This window comes from Sphaeramia orbicularis, chromosome 11, assembly GCF_902148855.1.
Source record: "Sphaeramia orbicularis chromosome 11, fSphaOr1.1, whole genome shotgun sequence".
In the NCBI taxonomy this organism is placed as follows: Eukaryota; Metazoa; Chordata; class Actinopteri; order Kurtiformes; family Apogonidae; genus Sphaeramia; species Sphaeramia orbicularis.
In genome coordinates, this window is record NC_043967.1 from 5,180,469 (window position 1) to 5,199,246 (window position 18,778).

The window sequence follows — 18,778 nt, forward strand, 5'->3', positions numbered from 1 at the left end:
AGTTGAATGAATTTAAATCACTAAATTTTAGTCACAACCACACCTTTTTATCTCTGCATTGCATTGTGGGTAGGGGGCATGTTGTTGAAAATGTGTTACTTTTATGTGCAGGGGTTCAGCAGGGTTGTGGTATTAGTGTTAATTTGGACTTAATGTGTGTATGGCAATGTTTATTGGTCTTTTTGTGTTTTTTTTTGGTTGTATTTTTGTAGAGCTGCACCGTGAGTCAGAGCCATAGGCCAAACAAGGGCTTTCCTGTTCATCTACAATTGTTCTTGTTCATTGAAAATCTTAATTCCTTGCTGAATTAAAAGCACTTCCTGTACTGTCAAATTACATTGAGTTAACTTCCTACCTAACTTCCATCCACGCTGCAGTATATTAAGTTTAATAATTGTATAAAGCAATTTATGTTGCAAAAGATTTTAATTTAAATCAACTTGGAATCGAGTACAATGAACTGAGAATATTAACTCTAATGATTAGACAAAACTATTGACATTGCAACAAATTTTTAGTAAAATGAACTTGACATTTAGTGTGTTGTACTTAAAATAGCAATTCCATTCAAATCAAGCGTTTAAGTTAAATACACTCAAGTTTTCATTACTCATTACTTAAACTTTTTAAGGCAACTGGTTTACTCATTTTTTTTTAAGTAAACTCAACTTATCCAGTCTTTCAGTGCAGACCAAGGGGAAGATCCAGACCAAGGGGAAGATCCATAATTTTACGAGAATTAAGTTGTAATATTACGAATAATGTAATTTAAAAACAGGTGGGAAAAGTATCACAATTTACCAGAATAAAGTCGTACCCACTCGTAGCATAATGGAGAACTTGGAACATTTTGTGAGGTTCTACTTTCATTTCACCGTGTTCATCCGCTCCGACAGAAGTGAAAATTGGTGCTTCGTTTGTTGCGTTCGCTGTGAAAGGAAACTGTCATCAGCGAGGATTAAGGTTTATGATTTATAAATGATGACTTTTATCGCACTATTGCGAATTTATTTTCAAAATATTATGACTTTAATCTCATAAAAGTACTTTTTTTTCGGTAAATTATGAGGTTTTTTTTTTAACTACGACTTTCTTCCTCTGTACCTCCTATCTTCTACCTCCTCCTCTGTACCTCCTATCTCCTCCCTCCTTCTGCCTCTTCCTCTGTACGTCCTATCTCCTACCCTCTTCCTCCTTTTATTTACCTCCCATCTCCTCCCTCCCTCCCTCCTCCTCCTCCTCGCTCCGTCTCTTCCCGTTTCTCTCTCTCTCAGGATGTGAACCTCACACATGGCTTATTGATTTCTGAAAGCAGCCGGCAGACGAACAGGCATCACAGGAACCACAAATCCTTACACAGAGGATTTGAGACACACTTGTAGTCTGGTCCTTCTATGCATATCTAGAATATTTACATCCGACAGACACACTCCTAAAGACAGCAGTGGATGTTTAGATGATAAAATGATTAACAGTGGGTTTGTGACCGGAAGGAACGGAGAGACTTAAAGAGAGCGTGTGCCTGTAGATGGCAGAAGAGAGCTTTAGGGGGGGATGTGGAGGAGATTGGTCTCACACATATTCAAATACACAAACTTCACAAACACTTACACACAATGAACTTTAACACAGGAGCATTGCTATGACTATGAAGACAGTGCACTTCTTTACACAAACACTAAACTGAATCCACACAAACATAACACATGCCTCAAACAGAACCCTGTAGATTACATTCAAGACTTATTACAAATCATCAGGAAAACAGAAGTCATTAAATCATCTAATCTTTCCATAATGAGAGGAGTTTAACTGACCAATTAGATGAGTGGTTTGGACAAAAAGCTTTTGTATTTCTATTAAAGCTACCCTGTAGCAAGACTTGGTATTTTTTAATAGGCCTTTCAATTATGTTGTCAAAAGTAGTTAACCCTTTAACTGAGCCCTGATTCCAGGTAAAGGTTCACATTATTTTTTTATTTTTTTATTTAACCTTTATTAAACCAGGAAAAAGATCTCATTGAGATTAAGAACCTCCTTTCCAAGGGAGTCCTGGGCAAGAGGCAGCATGACATAAAACACACAGTGACAACATACATTAATTTACAGGACAAGTCAAACTATGAAAAACAAGTGCAAGTCATTGAATTAGTCGGTAGCACTTTGAGTTTGGATTTAAGTATTGAAGGAGACCAATTCAGTCAGTGACCAGTCTTTTAGCAGCATATTCCATATTCCCTTTAAGCCCTGAGTCCTGATTCCAGGTAAAGGTTCACATATTAACCCTTTAAGCCCTGATTCCAGGTAAAGGTGCTGCTGTGAATCTGCGTCTGTTTCAGGTTCATTAAAGCTGCTGTGAGTATGTGCTTGTGCTCCTTTTCTTCAGTGGTTTTCTTTTTCTGTGTGTTAGGGTCAAAACAGATGGAATAACAGAAAAAGACAAAGAGAAGAATTGAAGTTTGACAGGTTTGGACTAAATAAAGTACTAGAATGTACATCATTAAGAGATTTAGGATGTTCAACATCAACTGTGAACTGGAACACACTGAACAACAAGCAGTTTATGTTTTGGGCTCTTTTTGACACCTGGTTGAACTCTATAGTGCAGTTACATGGTCAAAAAAAAAAAAAAAAAAAAAAAAAAAAAAAGAATAAACAACAAAACAGCCAAAGCTATCAGTAAAATAAAACAAAAATGCATAATAAACCAACAAAATAATTAGTAATATGAACAAAATAAGGCACAAACTGAACAAAATTGAAGAAAAAATAATTTTAAAAAAATCTATGAAAATTAACAAAGTTAGGAAATAAAAATAATAACGTGAAAAAAAAAAAAGACTAATAAAAGAATAAAATAAGCAACTAGTATTGTAATTTGATCCCAGTAGTTTTGGCTTTAGGCTCTTTTTTTCTAAATCAGTCCAGCTGCTTTTTGACACTTTAACTCCATACAGCAGTTCCACGGTCAAAACTCAGAGAAAAAGAAAAAAAAAAAAGGAAAATCATAACACTGGAAACATCAGGAAAAAAAAAAAACACCAGGAAAATAGTGTAAAAAAGCCCAAACCATCTATTTTTATAGTGAGTTGGTCTCACTCACTGCTCTGTGTTTTACCCCCCATTCCACAGGTGGTGGGGGGTGAACTGAGCATGCTCAGATGTGTATTCTATCAGCATGACTGGAAACTTTACTATTGAATAAACAGTTGAATTTATATGAATATTTAAAATAAATCATATATTCAGAACGATCACCACAGACATGTCAGCGATTAAAGGGTTTCATATGAACAAATTACTAATTAGCAAAAGTACTGCTTAGGCTGGTAAATTTCGGGCTTTGGCCCAATTAACGATTATTTCTACTGTCAGTTACTGTGTTGATTATGCTCTTTTTGATTGTTTGGTCTAAAAACAAAAATGTCAAAAAAATTGTGAAAAGTATTTGTCGAAGGCCAAGGTAATGTCCAGTTTGGACCAAAAATATTGAGTTTTCTGTCAGTGGGAAGGACAGAAACAAGAAAATATTCAAGTCTAAGAAGCTGCAACCAGAGAATTGAAACAAAATAGGTAGATAAATAAAATACTCAAACCATTAAGCGTTTTATCAAAACAATGGCCAGTTAATTTAAGAATCACCAAATAATCCCTGCACGTTTGTTACTCGTGTATATGTGTTGGTTTGTTTTCTGGTACTGATGATCCTGTAATGACCATATACAGGGTGCAATTTGTTGGGGGGGATCAACCCCCCTCTGGTTTTTACACCCCTATTTCTGCTCAATGAATTTCATCCTGTGGGGGTGCAACCAACCAATGTAAATCCCATCAGGTTGTGTCAGTTTTCTTCCACCTATATCCTACATTACTGACACTAACGTTCACCTGAACTGAACTGTCACAGTCTCAGAATTCACGACCGTCCACATGCACTGGGGTGCCGTAAAGGGGGAGTAAATTAGACAAATTCATGGGGCCCAGCATTTGTGGGGGGCCCATAGAGCAGTGGAGGGGGTCCAGTGGATACAGGTGAGAAGGTGTGAAAATTTCATTTGAGATCCACTGTTTAATAGAGGAACAGAACCAGGAGCTGGATGATGAAAGCATGGAAAGTTTCACTTTTGTTTCACACCAGCGTTAGTTATGTTACTTTTGGACTGCACCCCCACATATATAATTGCTGCCCCACCTGCTTAGAAAAAAAAACAAACAATAAAAACACAACCACCCCTTCAACCCCCCTCTGCTTTTTTTGGACAAATCACACCCTGTCCATATGTAATATCACTGCAGGTAAAACCCACATATTATTCTCTTAAGAGGTATGAGTTTCTTTTTCTCAGTTCCAGTTTCAGTCTGAGAACTTCCATCACCTGCACAATGTTAGCTCTCTAAGGCTCCGTTCAGATGCAGGTAAATGTGGCCCAAATCTGATGTTTTCACCCATATGTGACCTGTATCTGATCTGATCAGCACTAATCTGACCCAGACCACTTTCATATGTGGTCCTAAATCTGACCCAGACCACTTTCATATGTGGTCCTAAATCTGACCCAGACCACTTTCATATGTGGTCCTAAATCTGACCCAGACCACTTTCATGTGTGATCCTAAATCTGATACAGATCTGATATTTTCCAATGTGACTTCATTCTGATTGTCCAGGTCGCATTTATCTGACCTTTACATCATTGAAATGCAACCAACGTCACAGTTGTTCATCCCAGGAGGAGGAGCGGATGAAAACCATATTTCCTTCTGTAAACACAGTGTGTGTCTGCGTGGTCACATATTCCATCAGGACCTCTTTTGTGCATGTGGGTCACTTCAGGGTCACATTCAGTTCAGACTCAAAACTGATAGAAGTCGCATTTAATGTGGAATATGAACCAACACACAAAAAAATCAGATTCCACCAAAAGATCTGAATTGTGCGTTAGACCTGCTGTGTGAACGTAGCCTAGCTCATACGGCCTCAGGATCAGGGCCTCTGCATCATCTCAGGTGTGGACTCCACCCTCTCACTACCTAGGCTTTGACTTCCTCTGAATAAATGAAAAACAGATCTATGTGAAAACTACATACACAGCCACTTTATTTAGGCAGTATGAACCACCAAGTGCATGCTTTTAAGTGCTGCAGGACCACTTACAAATGCTCACCTGAGCAGAGTTCAGATCTGTTGACCAGATTAAATCAAATTCAGCGTCTGCTCAGATGTCTGATCCAAAGTTCCAGGTGTGGCATTTTACTCAAATCTTGACAACTGTTGGGGTTTTCAGTAAAAAATCCTTAAATATTCTAAGCAAGTGGTAGCAGACTCCGTAGTTACCGTGGAAACACCGCCATCTTCTCCAACATTGATTCCTCAGTAAAACCCATGGAGTTGGATCGATGACAGTGGATGGACACACTGGGTTTATGTTCAGTTAATGACAGATTGGACTGAAAAGACACTGTTTATTCAGTTTGATCTGTTTCTGATAAACCGTCAACCTTAATCTGAGCTTTTATGAATATCTACTTGATTAGTGAATAAAATATAAAAAATACACAATTTTCATTGAGAAATTACAAGGAAAATACAGAGGATAATATAATATATGGTGATAAATTACTTATGAAATGTTAAATGCAGAGAACAGTTAATTTGTGAGCTGCCATATAAGAGGCACTGGGCCTGTCTGGGTTAAAATAGTCTTTGTTAAAACTAGAGGATCATATATTTGTAGCTCACATTGTACAGAGAGAGGAGCTATAAAATCCAAGAAATGTCCAAAATGATTTGAATTGCCAAAGTTATTGTTAGTATAATGGGCATCTGTTAATTGTCATTACAAGAGCAGGTTGTCATTTTGCAGTTTTTCCACAGTACCTCTTTCAGTTCAGTGTCACTGCAGCGTTTTATGATTATAGAATTATGCAGCAGAGACTGCAATTCAATGAGCTATGAAACTCCACTCCATATTATGTCAGCTATGAATGGATGAATAAATGTCTTAAAGATGTGTAAGTATATAGTTACAGTTAATCAGAACCATCTAACACATGGCTGTCAAACTCATTTCAGTTGAGGGGCTAAATTCAGTCAAATCTGGTCTGAAGTGGGTCAGACCAGTACAATAATAACATACTTATGTATAAATAATGACAACTCCAGACTTTCCTTACATGGTAAAAATGTTTACATCCTCAAACTATTTTTAAAACAATGTGAATAACATGAACAGCTCAAAATTCTTAAGAAAAATGAGTGCAATTTTAACCCTATAACATCAAACATATCATATGTGATCCATGAGTTCTGAAACCCTGTACATGATCAGTGTGATACTTTTTTTCTTGTAAAACCTGATGTATATAATTAGATACATGCAATACACAGATAATCCACCAGGGGCAGGCGTTCATTCACCAGAGGCCTTTCCAGTGACACTATAAGACTGTCATTATTGAGGAAGGAGGAAGAACTGTGACCATTTAGAAAAGGAATTAACAATGTGTTAGACATGTTTGTGTTATATTATGATTTTGTTTGTTCAAATATAATAATATTTGAATATTGAGACCTGAAGTATCAAATATGGTACAAAACTGAAAGTCATACATGGAAATTCATATTTGCAAAATTTCTTTTGGTTTCAGAAGGACCAATAAAGGGTCCGGTTTCAAAGAACTGGAATTTTCTGTCAGTGATTTGATGGTTCAGGTTTTACAGGGTTAATAATATTCTGCCGCAGTTTATCATTTATACGTGTTCATTATAACATACAGATTAGAGTGGATCTACAAAAACACATAACATTTAATATTAGACAGAATATTGGGACAAATACATGTATTTCTCTTATGACATTTCAGGTTGTTCATATTTGTTCAGGATATTTACATTTTTTGTTAAATAATAGTTTGTTTTAGTGCAAATACAGGAAAATTACATGAACATATGTACATATACAAAGAGAAAAAATTGGAGTTGTACATATTTATAGGTTATTATGATGATATTTTACTGATCTGAACATGGAACCTGAACTAACATTTTTATGAACATCTAAAGTGTAAGTTTTGCATTTTCATCCCACGAGCCGGATCGGAACCTTTGTCGGACCACATTTGGGCCCGCGGGCCGCATGTTTTACACCTGTGATCTAACATCATTTATTTAATGAATTTTTTTCCCCATCCTGAACTACCTTCTATTGATCTAATTTCTTCATCATTAGGCATATCTGTTGCTCCTCCACTAGCATGTTTCCTGGTTTTCTTTCCTTTTTTGTTGTCTGTATTCATGTTGGACTTCCTGTGCCATCCTGTCCTGTAAGCACAGCAGCATCAGTCTGGAATATTCTCTGCCTAAGTCCATGTTTCAAACAAACCCAGCATTTCAAACCAAATCTACCACCCACTTTAGTCAAAGGCTCTATTTTATGCACAGTTGTCAAATATGCGGCCCGCGGGCCAAAACCGGCCCACCAACGGGTCTGATCCGGCCTGTGGGATGAATTTGTAAAATGCACGAACAACACTGAAGACACACTTACATTAGTTCAGGTTCCACATTCAGCCCAGTTCAATGTCAAGTGGGTTGGAGCAGTAAAATACTATCATAATAACCTAGTTAATTGAACTTTATTTAATTTAATAATTTAATTTTTCTCTGAATTTGTTGTTGAAAAAAAGAGTAAAATTACATGAAAATGTTTACATTTACAAACTGGTCTCCTCGTGAGGGTATCGCACTGTCAAAGCAGTGCCACAAGCCCATGTGCCTCAAATTCTCACACTGTGCATGTGCAAATACAATAATAGCCAGCTACTGTTAGCTAATTCTAAGCTTACAGTAGCTGGCTATTGGCCTAGTGCAATTTAGCTGTTGCAGCTTACCTCTAGTTCCCGCTGTAGGATTGACAGCCCATACTGTCCACGTCTGGCCAACCAATTCCTGCACCAAACATGTCATTGACTTTTCTTGTTTTTTTGATTCCCCTGCAGATAATGGCACATATTGCCAAAGCAGCTCGTTGTTTTTTGTTTAGCACTACCTTTTCGTGACTCACACCAATACACAATCGTCTATGCACTTCCGGATTTCTTGGTATTTTAACGTTGTATTTCCGGATACAACACTGGAATGTGTGGTGCGTCCTCTGGTGTATGGTCCGTCCTCTGGTGTATGGTCCTACAGTGTGAGCAGTCAGGTCGCATACGAGCGTCGGTCCATACAGTGTGAGAACATGAATCGTGAGCCTGACTTTACGACTGATTCGCACAGTTTGAGATGGAGCTGCGTGCAACGATCGAAATAATCGCACAGTGTATGGCCGCCTTTAAAGAAGTGTGATTGTACCAATATTCTGTCTGTTATTAAATGTTTTATGTATTTGTGGATCCATTGTGATCTGTAAGTTGAAATGCACATGTGTAAATAATAAACTGAGACATAATATTGTTAAAATTGCTCTTATTTTTCTTAAGAATTTTAGGTTGTTCATGTTATTCACATTATTTTAAAACATTGTTTGTAGATATAAAAATTTTCATCATGTAAGGAAAGTTTGGAGTTGACATTTATACATAATTATGTTGTTATTGTACTGGTCCAACCCACTTTCAGTTTGTTCATGCTATTCACATTTTTTAAAGGACAGTTTGCAGATGTAAAAATTTTTCAAACTGTTCTTGTACTTTTTTCACTGTAAGACATAGATAAAAGTTGGGAGTGTACATATCTATATTATTCTGCCTGTTATTGTACTGGTACGGCCCATTCCCATTTCATCATACTGGGCTGAATGTGGAGGCTAAATCTAAATGACTTCGACACCCCTGCTCTATTTTATGGCATTATTTCCGACCAAAAGCACGTGAAAGGAAGCGGGAGCGTACGAGGAGCACTTGAAGGCAGCATCACACCGGCAGTGGGGAGAGGGAAGAGACGCACGAGCTTCCACCACAGCGGCGGAGAGGAGCCGAACCGACCGCCGACGGCCCGCGTCTCCTCTAGTTTCTGACAACGACAACCATAGGCATTGTGTTTTATGTCCTGGTTGGACTTCCAGACCCGTTTAGAGGAGGACTCCGGACGGTAAGGACATCCAAAAGAATGACTGGAGCTGATGCGCATTTGAACACAAGTGAAGCCAATGGAGCAGTGATGTAAGAGTCAATCATCTGTGTTCTCTGAGGGAGAAAAGAAAACAGGCGACTTTTCCGCTGTTTGTGAAAAGAGAAGAGGTGAAGAGGGAAGAAAAAACTGACAGACGCACGACAGAAGAGACGGAGCAGACGGGTTTGGGTTTGTCCATCCAAGCCCACAGCACATCTCCTGTTCTATGTGAGACAGCAGAGGACCAGAGGGGTTTACAGGAGTCCAGATCTGAACAGCAGAGGACCAGAGGGCTTTACAGGAGTCCAGATCTGAACAGCAGAGGACCAGAGGGCTTTACAGGAGTCCAGATCTGAACAGCAGAGGACCAGAGGGCTTTACAGGAGTCTAGATCTGACCAGGGGCACTGGACAATGAAGGGGGACTGAGCTGCTGATGCTCCATCACTCTGGACCAGGGAACGGGACGGACGAGAGAGACTGAAAACCCGGCGGACAGTGGATTGAAACCCACGGACAGACAACCTGTGCGTGTGCCCGTGCCCTGCTCCCACTGCCTGGGCTGTTCTGACTGGATGTGGACTCAAGTCATTTCTCGGATATGAAGGATTTATCTAGTCTATGTTAGAAGGAGGAGGCAAAGAAAACGCACGCGTCTCCTCTCTCTCTCTCTCTCTCTCTCTCTCTCTCTCTCTCTCTCTCTCTCTCTCTCTCTCCCCCTCTCTCTCTCCCTCTCTCTCTCCTCTCTTTCGTTTTGTGGATGTGAAGCAGCATGCGGCCCGGTGAGAGCTTAGAGGGCTCGCGCTCGGCTCGCGGAAGATGTATTGATGCCAATAAAATTACTAATAGCGGCACGGAACGCTGTCTCGCGCAGCCCTCGTCGGCAAAAAGGAGTATGAAGAAGAGGGGGACGACGACGGAGAGGAGGATGATGATGAGAGGGATGAACCGGAGGATGACAGACGGAGGAATGACGGTGATGCGCTGTTTTCTGTGGAGTCTCGTTCTCTGCTCGCTCTCCTCGCGCGCGCAAGGTAAGGGGATGCGACACGCGCACATACACATACACACACGCAAAAGCGCACTGACATGCAGTGACATAAACGCCCCTCACACACACACACACACACACACACACACACACACACACACACATACACACACACACACACACACACACACACCAGGTGCTGTTTTATTTTCTACTGCAGTCATGAGAAAGATGCGCGAGGCTTCTTCCACTGTGTTGGTGTGTGGAGGGTGTCTGCGCGCGCATGTCGGTGTCTGTGAGGTGCTCGTGCATATGTGTGAGTGGAAGGAGAGGCGTGCGTGTTAGCGCGCGAGATGTGCGTGCAGCGCAGTGTGTTGCGGAGAAACAGAAATGGCATAGAGGGAGAATGAAGGGAATAGAACCGGCAACATCCTCCCTCTACCAAGCTTCCCTCATTTTCATCTGTCTTCAGTTCGCTCTCTCTCTCTCCCCCTCTCCCACCCCCCTCCTCTCCCCCTCTCTCTCCATCCTTCTCTTCAATACAGCCATTGAGCTAGTAGCCAATAAATATTCTTGCGGTAGCTCTTGGGCTGTGGCAGCGAACGTGAGCTGCTTATACCAAAGTGTGTGAGAGTGTGTCTATCTGACAGTGTGTGCGTGTGTGTGTATGTGGACATGGATGCGTTATGTGGAATCCAGCTGCTGATGAGGTCCAGTACTCGCATGCCATTTTATCCCCAAATTTGTGCTTTCATCCCAATTTTTTCAGTTTTGACTCTGTTCCAATGGATAGATATTATATAACAGTGGTATCCAGCCTTTATTCTTACACTTTAAGTCCTTATCCCCCCCTTCTCTCTCTCTCTCTCTCTCTCTCTCTCTTTTGCCAACTCCTTAGCTTCTCTGAGTGAAATAAAATCTTGAAATTTTCGTCGTACAGCACACTGTATTCCGCTTTCTTCGCCTGTGTGTATCTGTGCTTTCCAGTTTTAGTTTCTGTCTTTGATCTGGCTCAGAAATCCTGTACATACACACATTAACACACATTCATTTACTCATCATCCACACACACCCATTGCTGCATCAGGTGGGGCTACTGTGGTATGGAGAAAGACCAATGATCGCACATGTGTTAGTGTGAAAAGGCAGAGGAGAAGAACAAGAAGAAGAAGAGGGGGAAATATGAAAGATGAAAGGGAGCAGAGGAGGAGAGTATGGGCAAGTTTTAAAGGGTTAATGTGGAGACAAAGCAGAAGGAGAGAGGAGGAAGGAGAAGCGATATAAGGAGCAGGATCTAAGGCAATGGAAAAACAGAGCCGGTTTAAGGAACCAAACCATCCAGGACTTCTGAGCTTGTCCTCAGACCCACTCAGACTGATTTGGTCTGAGAACTTGCAAGAAATGTAGATGAAGGTTTGGTGAACCCTTAGGCCCAGTCCCAGTTCTCATTTTCACCCCTACCCCTTGGCCCTCCCCCTTGAGTTGAAACATTCCTCTCTGAAATGGTATAACCCTTCCAGACCTGTTACGCCATCAGCAGTCATCGATGTCACTATAAACAGATGAGACAACTTTGTTTGCCGTCATGCTGTCAGCAGCTGTAACTGTCTCTGCTGCGTGGGCTTTGGACATCTTTTTGTGGCTATCAACCACAAAGACACGTTCAAATTTTTGCTACGTTTTTCATCAACAAGTCTATAACACATTGAAACAGCATTAAATGTACGATCAAATGATTAAGTTATTTACAAAGAAATTGCGTACGTTTGTTTGTTTCTTTCGTCACACTGCTGCACTTTTTTGCTGCATTTGCCTCCATCTTGCCGATGATTCGATCAGCATTGTGATATTGGTGTGTTATCTGTACGCATTATAAGCATACTTAATCAATGCATCAAATACCGTACACTGAGGGCTAGGCGTAGGGTTATGTGCTGGGGTGCCGGGGGGGGGGAGCATGACAAATTGATGAGGGCCAGCATTTGTGGGGGGACCCATAGAGCAGTGGAGGGGGTCCAGTGGATACAGGCTGGAAGTTGTGAAAATTTCATGTAAGATCTGCTGAATAATAGAGGGATAGACGTCGGGAGCCGGATGTTGAAAGCATGTTAAGTTTCAGTTTTGTTTTCACGCTAGCGTAAGTGATGTTATGTATGGACTGCCCCCCCTGCGCTCTGACCAATCAACAAGATACTGAATTTTATGAAAGGGTCCACAACGTTTACCTTTCATGGGGCCCACAACTGGTAGCGGCGCCCCTGGTCATGTGAACTGGAGATCTTGGCGTAAAATGAATAACACGCAAAAGGTCAAAAATGCGTAGGTATCGCACAGCAAATGCCATAAAAACTACGGTGACATACAACTAAAGGTGTTAGAAAATATCAGTTCTTGCAATATATTGTGATATTTCATTTCACAATACTGTATCAATTTTAAAAAGTTTTGTATTGATATTTTTAGGTATCTATTCAAATGCAGATATGGTGGAGGTTCATTTTTGTTTTTTGTTTTTCTTTATTGTTTATATGTTATTTATTATTATTTGACACTGTTTTATTAAATAATGGTTATTTGAAGCATCCTAAAAGCACTCTTTACTGTCTGAGAGGCAGATGTTAGTTCCTTTGGAAACTAGGAGAATTAGAAAAAGTTTGAAATGTAGCATTAGATCCTGTTCTGATCAAATAAAAATGTGTTTAATATGTACAAAAAATATGTACAAAAAATGTGTTTTTGTACATATTTCTGGTGGAATTAAATTCTTCCAGGAAATAATCTTTAAAAAATAAAGAAACAAACAAAAAATTGCCGTTTTAACAGTATCCTGATATATCATGATATATCGAATCGTGATCCTAGTGTTGTGATTTGTATCGTATCATCAGATTCTTGCCAATACACACCCAGGCATTCATGAACTCAGTGTCCAATCGGAGTTATGGGAACTTTCTCCAACCACTCTGTTTGTTATGTGGTCCTGATACATCTCCATTCCGAGGACCAAACAGCCCTCCCCTTAAGCCCTTCCCCTCCTACTCATCAAGACGTCCCTACCCCTTGATGTGAAAGCGCAAGAATGGAGGTAAGGGGGAGGGGCCAAGGGGTGAAATGGGATTGGGCCTTAGACTTGGACTTGAACATTTGTACCATGAAGCCAAAGGAACCGTCAGAACCCTCTGAAAGCAGCGTATTTAGACCCATTTGTCACTGTCATTGTAAAGTCTGCATGATCGTCCATAGTGAGATGGTGCGTAGGCTGAGTGAGCAGAAATTCTATAGATTTCTACAGTGATTAAACAAATCAACACAGGGGATGTCCAGGCTGTTCTAGGCTTTGCACCATCACAGACTGCAGGACTGGACTTCCACTGTCAAAGCAGGAATATCAGTCATATTTACAGTTTATTTACACATTCATAAAGTTATAGTTATGGTTACAGTTGATGTACAGCTGAGAGATTAGTATTTGTAGATCACTGATCAAACGGATCTGAGCACTGATTTCTGTGAGGCTGTCTGCTCCGTCAGAAATGTGGGATATTCAAAAGTGGAAACTGAAAAGAAGATTCAGTTCAATTCGGTTGAAGAAGACGCAAAAGGGAGGAGTTTGGAAAGACTGGAAAGGAAGCTACTGCTGTGTTTAGTCGTTTTTTCATTGCTTCTTTTGTTCGTTCGTTTGTTCTTTCTTTCTTCCTTCCTGTCTCGTGTTTTTTCTTTCTTTTGTTTGTTCTTTCTTTCTTTCTTTCTTTCTTCCATTCGTTCTTTCTTTTTTCAGTTCGTCCATCGGTTCCTTCATTCTTTTTCTTTTTCTTTTTTTTTTTTTTGAAAGAGCAGAGGCTGAACACAAAGGTAAATAAATGTGTAATTAAATGTCCCCTTGATCCATGTTGACATTTTGGGGACCAAAGCTTTAAAAAGAAGCTGGAAAATTAAAAGGAGCTACCAGCCAAACGCTGTTACATTTTGGCTGCGTCTGGAAAATCAGTCTCCTCTGCTGGCCATTGGCAGGTTACCAATACTGGTATGGACTTGAAATTCTGTTTTAAAAACCAATCTAGAAAGAAAAGTAATGAAATAGACATTAATGGATTCACATGCAGCTGTAGCCTGTGGAAAAAGAAACATTAATTCTTCATCTTTTTCAGCACATTTGACACTTAGATGTAATGTAATTTCCAAACCTCTTTTGTTATTACGCTGCCTTTAAGTGCAGTGCGGGGTCCATAGTCAGTTCTGTAAAAAATTGTAAAGGTGGACATTTTAGAGCCGGCTGATGAAAGGTTCCAGCGCTCCTGCATCCTCTGGACCGTGTCTGCGTTATCTGACAGGTTATTATAAATGTGTTTCTGTAATAATGTCAAGTCATCCTTTTTGTGTATTTTTGAATTCCTCTGAGGTTGTCGTTTGAAAAGCAAAAGTCTTGAACTTCAAGAGGAAAGATTCACCTTGAGTGGAGTTGTGCTGAAGTTCAGTCCATGTTCAGACCTGCTGGACTGGGCCTCCACTCCCCTTTGTCTGTTTCATCTGTGCTCCTGTCCTCCTCCTCCCCATCACTCCCTCCTCAGCTTAATTCCGCCGCTCCTTCCTCCCATCCCCTCCTCTTCGCTCTTTTCCTCCCCTCTGCTCAGCACTTCGTCGAGCCTCTCATCTCCTCTCGGCTCCTCTCTCCCTTTTCGTCTGTCAGATTTGTCCTGTGGCTCCAGAGGCTTAATTTACTCACCAAACATACTAAATCGCACATGTGCCCGTGCATGTGCATGTGCACGCAAGTTAAAAAAACCCACACACATTTTTCACTGTCTCCAGGACCTAGATGTATTCTGGGCTACGTTCAGCTTGTCAGAAGCAAAACAAGAGCTGCATCCGCAGCCGCGCAGCCTGCACCTTCTGTGATAAATCTACATAATATATGAGGCTTTTTTTCAGCCTCATCTGTAGATGAATCGCATCTCAGATTATTACTAATCACGTGGAATTTATCAGCATTCAATCTACAGACTAAGACTGATCAATCATAATGATCAATTACACAACCTGGAGATCTCTTCCTGGTCATCAGTAGGGTGAAGGAATGGAACTGGTGTCAGATAGAAAAGTAGCCAATGTTTTGTTCTTTCCATTATGTCTTGTTCACTGTATCACTAATAATAAATAAATAAATACGTACGTACATGCATACATGCATACATACATACATACATACATACATACATACATACATACATAAAAGACAGAAAACTGACCCCAATGGAAGTCAGTTTTCTATGATAGAATTCTTCCTTATGAAAAAGTGACCCACCCCCAATAAAACACCAAATTTGTTAAAAAAAAAAAAAGTTTATTTAAGGTACATGTAAACACAAAACATGTTGTGAAAAGCACAAAAATGTATTAACAATCATGCGCAAATGTACAAGCACATGATATTTCAAATACATACACTGGTCCAATGTTTAATTCAACATAATTAGTATTTACAATATGATGATTATAACTTTATCATATTAAAAGAGTATTCAAAGACATAGTTATTTTGTACCTTGGCCATAATTCATAATATCTACAACTATATTACAAAATAAAACAGAAATAGGCAAAAGGTTAAAAATATGTAGCATGGAAAAGTGACCTATGTTACATCTAACAACTACATTACATAATAAAACCTAAATATTTACAAGGAATCAAAAGTCAACAGCGTTGAAAAAAAAATGTAAAAAAAAAGATATATATTAGAATATAAATACATAAAACCTATTTTTTCCACAATTTTTCCATAATTGAGAGTAGATTTCATGTCTGTGATGTTCAACTCTAAAATGAACACAGATTATTTACTTCAATGTATATATGATTGAATTAATTTAGTATTTCTAGTGAAATTTTCCAATTATGTGCATCTGTTTAAGCCTATTATGATATAGAAATGTATTAGAACATTCTTATTAACATACAGTATAAATTCATACAAGGGGTCAAAATGCTGTGTGTGTGGGGGTGTGGTCAGTTTTCCGGATTAGAAAAGTGACCTGGGTCAGGTTTCTGGTTCTACTGAAGCCTATTCTTTGCCAAGTGATGAAGCAATTAACCCAGAGGGCTAAGAATAGCTAATTTAATTTATATTGACGAGCTATGGACATGTAGTGCTTTGTTCTTGCCACATGGCTAAATTGAAATGTATCAGTTATCCCTTGGTAGTGTCTAGTAATTGAATGCTGGTCATCATTGTTAAATTGGACAGGCTGTCAGGCTCGGTGAAATGCTTGGCCAACCACACTTTATAACCCATCTCTCCATATCAGATTGATTTGTGCCGTCATGAGCTCTGGTGCTGATTATAAGTCATTGATTGATGTTGGCTATTAATATGCCACTGCTGATCACTTACCTGGTTTAGTTACTGCTGGTGCATTGTAGTAATGACTTTATCCTGTCAGTTAATGATTGAAATAGCATGTATGAAGGTTGGTATATTATCAGTGAGTACAGCAGCAGTAACCAGGCTCTAACACAGGGTTATAACATCATCTGTTGGTCTTTGTCTTACACACAGATAGTTTACATGTGGACAGTCAATACAAACAGGCCCTTTTATATCTAGAGCACAGGTGTCAAACATACGGCCAATGGACCAAAACCAGCCTGCCAAAGGGTCCAGTCCAGCCCCTGTGATGAATTTGTGAAATGCAAAAATTACATTGATGATATTAACATTAAAGGGTGCACTGATCCAGTAATAGGATTAGAAATTGGTCCCTATATAAAAAATTTTGCTGGATCGGGAATCTGTAAAAGCAACCGATCCATAAGACCGATCCTTCCCCTTTAAATATTTGCGACACAGGCTACAACGTGCTTGCAGAGAGTTGAGTGGAGTTGTTCAAACGCAGACAGGAACATGGAGCGAACTAAGGCTCTGTGGTTTGGAGGATGGAGCAGAGGTGGACTTTGGACGTTTAATGACCAGACGGTTTCTGCTCCAACTGAGCATTTATTATACAACATGAGAACACAAACAGGGAACTGGAACCCCACATCTAGAAAGGGGAGAGTGTTTTTACCCTTAGCCACAGTGGCATTAGGGTACTGTCATCAGTTGGTCGTCCGTTCGTCCGTCTGTCCAAAAACTTTGCCACGCACTAATAAGTCAGACCACCAGGTGGCAGTACTGCGTCTGATAAGTCAGCCCGAGGGTTTTCAAGTGTTATGTTTTTTTTTTTTGTCAACACAATCTAAAAGTACTTCCTGTTTCAACAGACTTCAAAATAAAAGTACTTCCTGAAATTACTTAAATTAAAGCATTTTCTCTTAATAATTATCTGCTTTGTTATGACTCTTTTATTATTAACAATCAAGTGAAATATCTGAAAATAAATAAATAAATAATGCATCCTTTTAATGTAAACTTAAACCAACATGATTTGCCATCAGAGGTATTTCAGCCAGACCACATCAGGTAAGGCTTGGAGCTTCTGAAATCAACAATGATATTGGACTGTTATCGGGTATCGACTGATACGCAAGGCCTCAGTATCGGTATTGGCATCAGAACTGAAAAAGTCAGATCGGTGCATCCCTATTAACAACCAATGCAGTCAAAAACATTTTAGTTAAGGTTCCACATTCAGACCATTTCAATCTGAAATGGGTCAGACCAGTAAAATAATATCATAATAACCTATAAATATGATAACTCCAAATTTTTGTCTTTGTTTTAGCATAAAAAAGTAGAACTACATAAATTTGTTTACATTTACAAACTATCCTTTCACAAAAGTATGTGAATAACCTGAACAAATATGAACAACCTGAGATGTCTTAATATAAATCAGTGTAATAGTACCAATATTCAGTCAGTTATCAAATGTTTTATGTATTTGTAGATCCACTGGGATTTAACACATGTATGTAAATTAGTGTGTAAACTGAGGCAGAATATGGTTAAAATTACACTTATATTCTTACGAAATTTCAGGTTGTTCATGTTAGTCGTATTTTTAAGGAAATTTTTGTAATCATAATTACATTTCATAATGTTTTTTTTTTTTTCGTTGTTATTATTTAACTGGTCCGGCCCACTTCAGATCATATTGGGCTGAATGTGGAACTGAACTAAAGGAGTTGGACCCCCCCGATCTAGTGCAACACAGACTCAAATGCACATTTAATCCTGTGGCTTTTAGCCAGAGATGTGTTTGTTGTAGAGTCAGCCTCTTGATCATAGACATTCTTTTCATTTACTGAGGCAGAGAAGGAGAAAAACACCAACCGGTGCATGCAGGGCAGAATTAGGCCGCTAGCCTTTGATAATTAACAGCAAAAAGAACAGTTATATTTTCATTATGTCTCAAACTGAGCCTCAAACACACTCTGAGATAGTGACTACCAACACATTGACCCTCGCAGAAGGGTCTGTTCGATCAGCTGGACCCCAGACCACACCCACCACTGACCCCAGACCACACCCACCACTGACCAGAGCCAAACCAAGTACACAGTTAATGATGTCATGGGGAGAATTTCAGCTTCTTTTAGTTTGAAAGACAGCACACAAATCCTGGTTAATGTGACAAATGTAAGAAGACTTTTGAAGAAACTTGGAGGATAGTGGAAGAATTAAGTGTTACAAAATATTGGTTCTGCAATAGATTACAATATTTAATTTCATGATAC

The 18,778-nt window shown here is 39.5% G+C and overlaps 1 protein-coding gene and 1 long non-coding RNA gene across 2 annotated transcripts in view; one reads left to right on the top strand and one right to left on the bottom strand.

The window, feature by feature from the left end:
* Positions 1-826: 826 nt before the first annotated feature.
* LOC115428807 (uncharacterized) lies at positions 827-17,719 on the bottom strand. Its single transcript, XR_003936691.1, has 3 exons — positions 17,709-17,719; positions 8,354-8,360; positions 827-1,046 (listed from the first exon to the last, which is right to left on the bottom strand). It is a non-coding gene; the product is annotated as an uncharacterized LOC115428807 (long non-coding RNA).
* The window catches only part of LOC115428800 (CUB and sushi domain-containing protein 3-like), a 965,368-nt gene continuing 956,145 nt past the window's right edge, over positions 9,556-18,778 (top strand). The window contains exon 1 of the mRNA XM_030148025.1: positions 9,556-10,145. Within this exon, the coding sequence (XP_030003885.1) occupies positions 9,884-10,145 (262 nt within the window). The 5' untranslated portion in view covers positions 9,556-9,883. The remainder of the gene's footprint in view (positions 10,146-18,778) is intronic.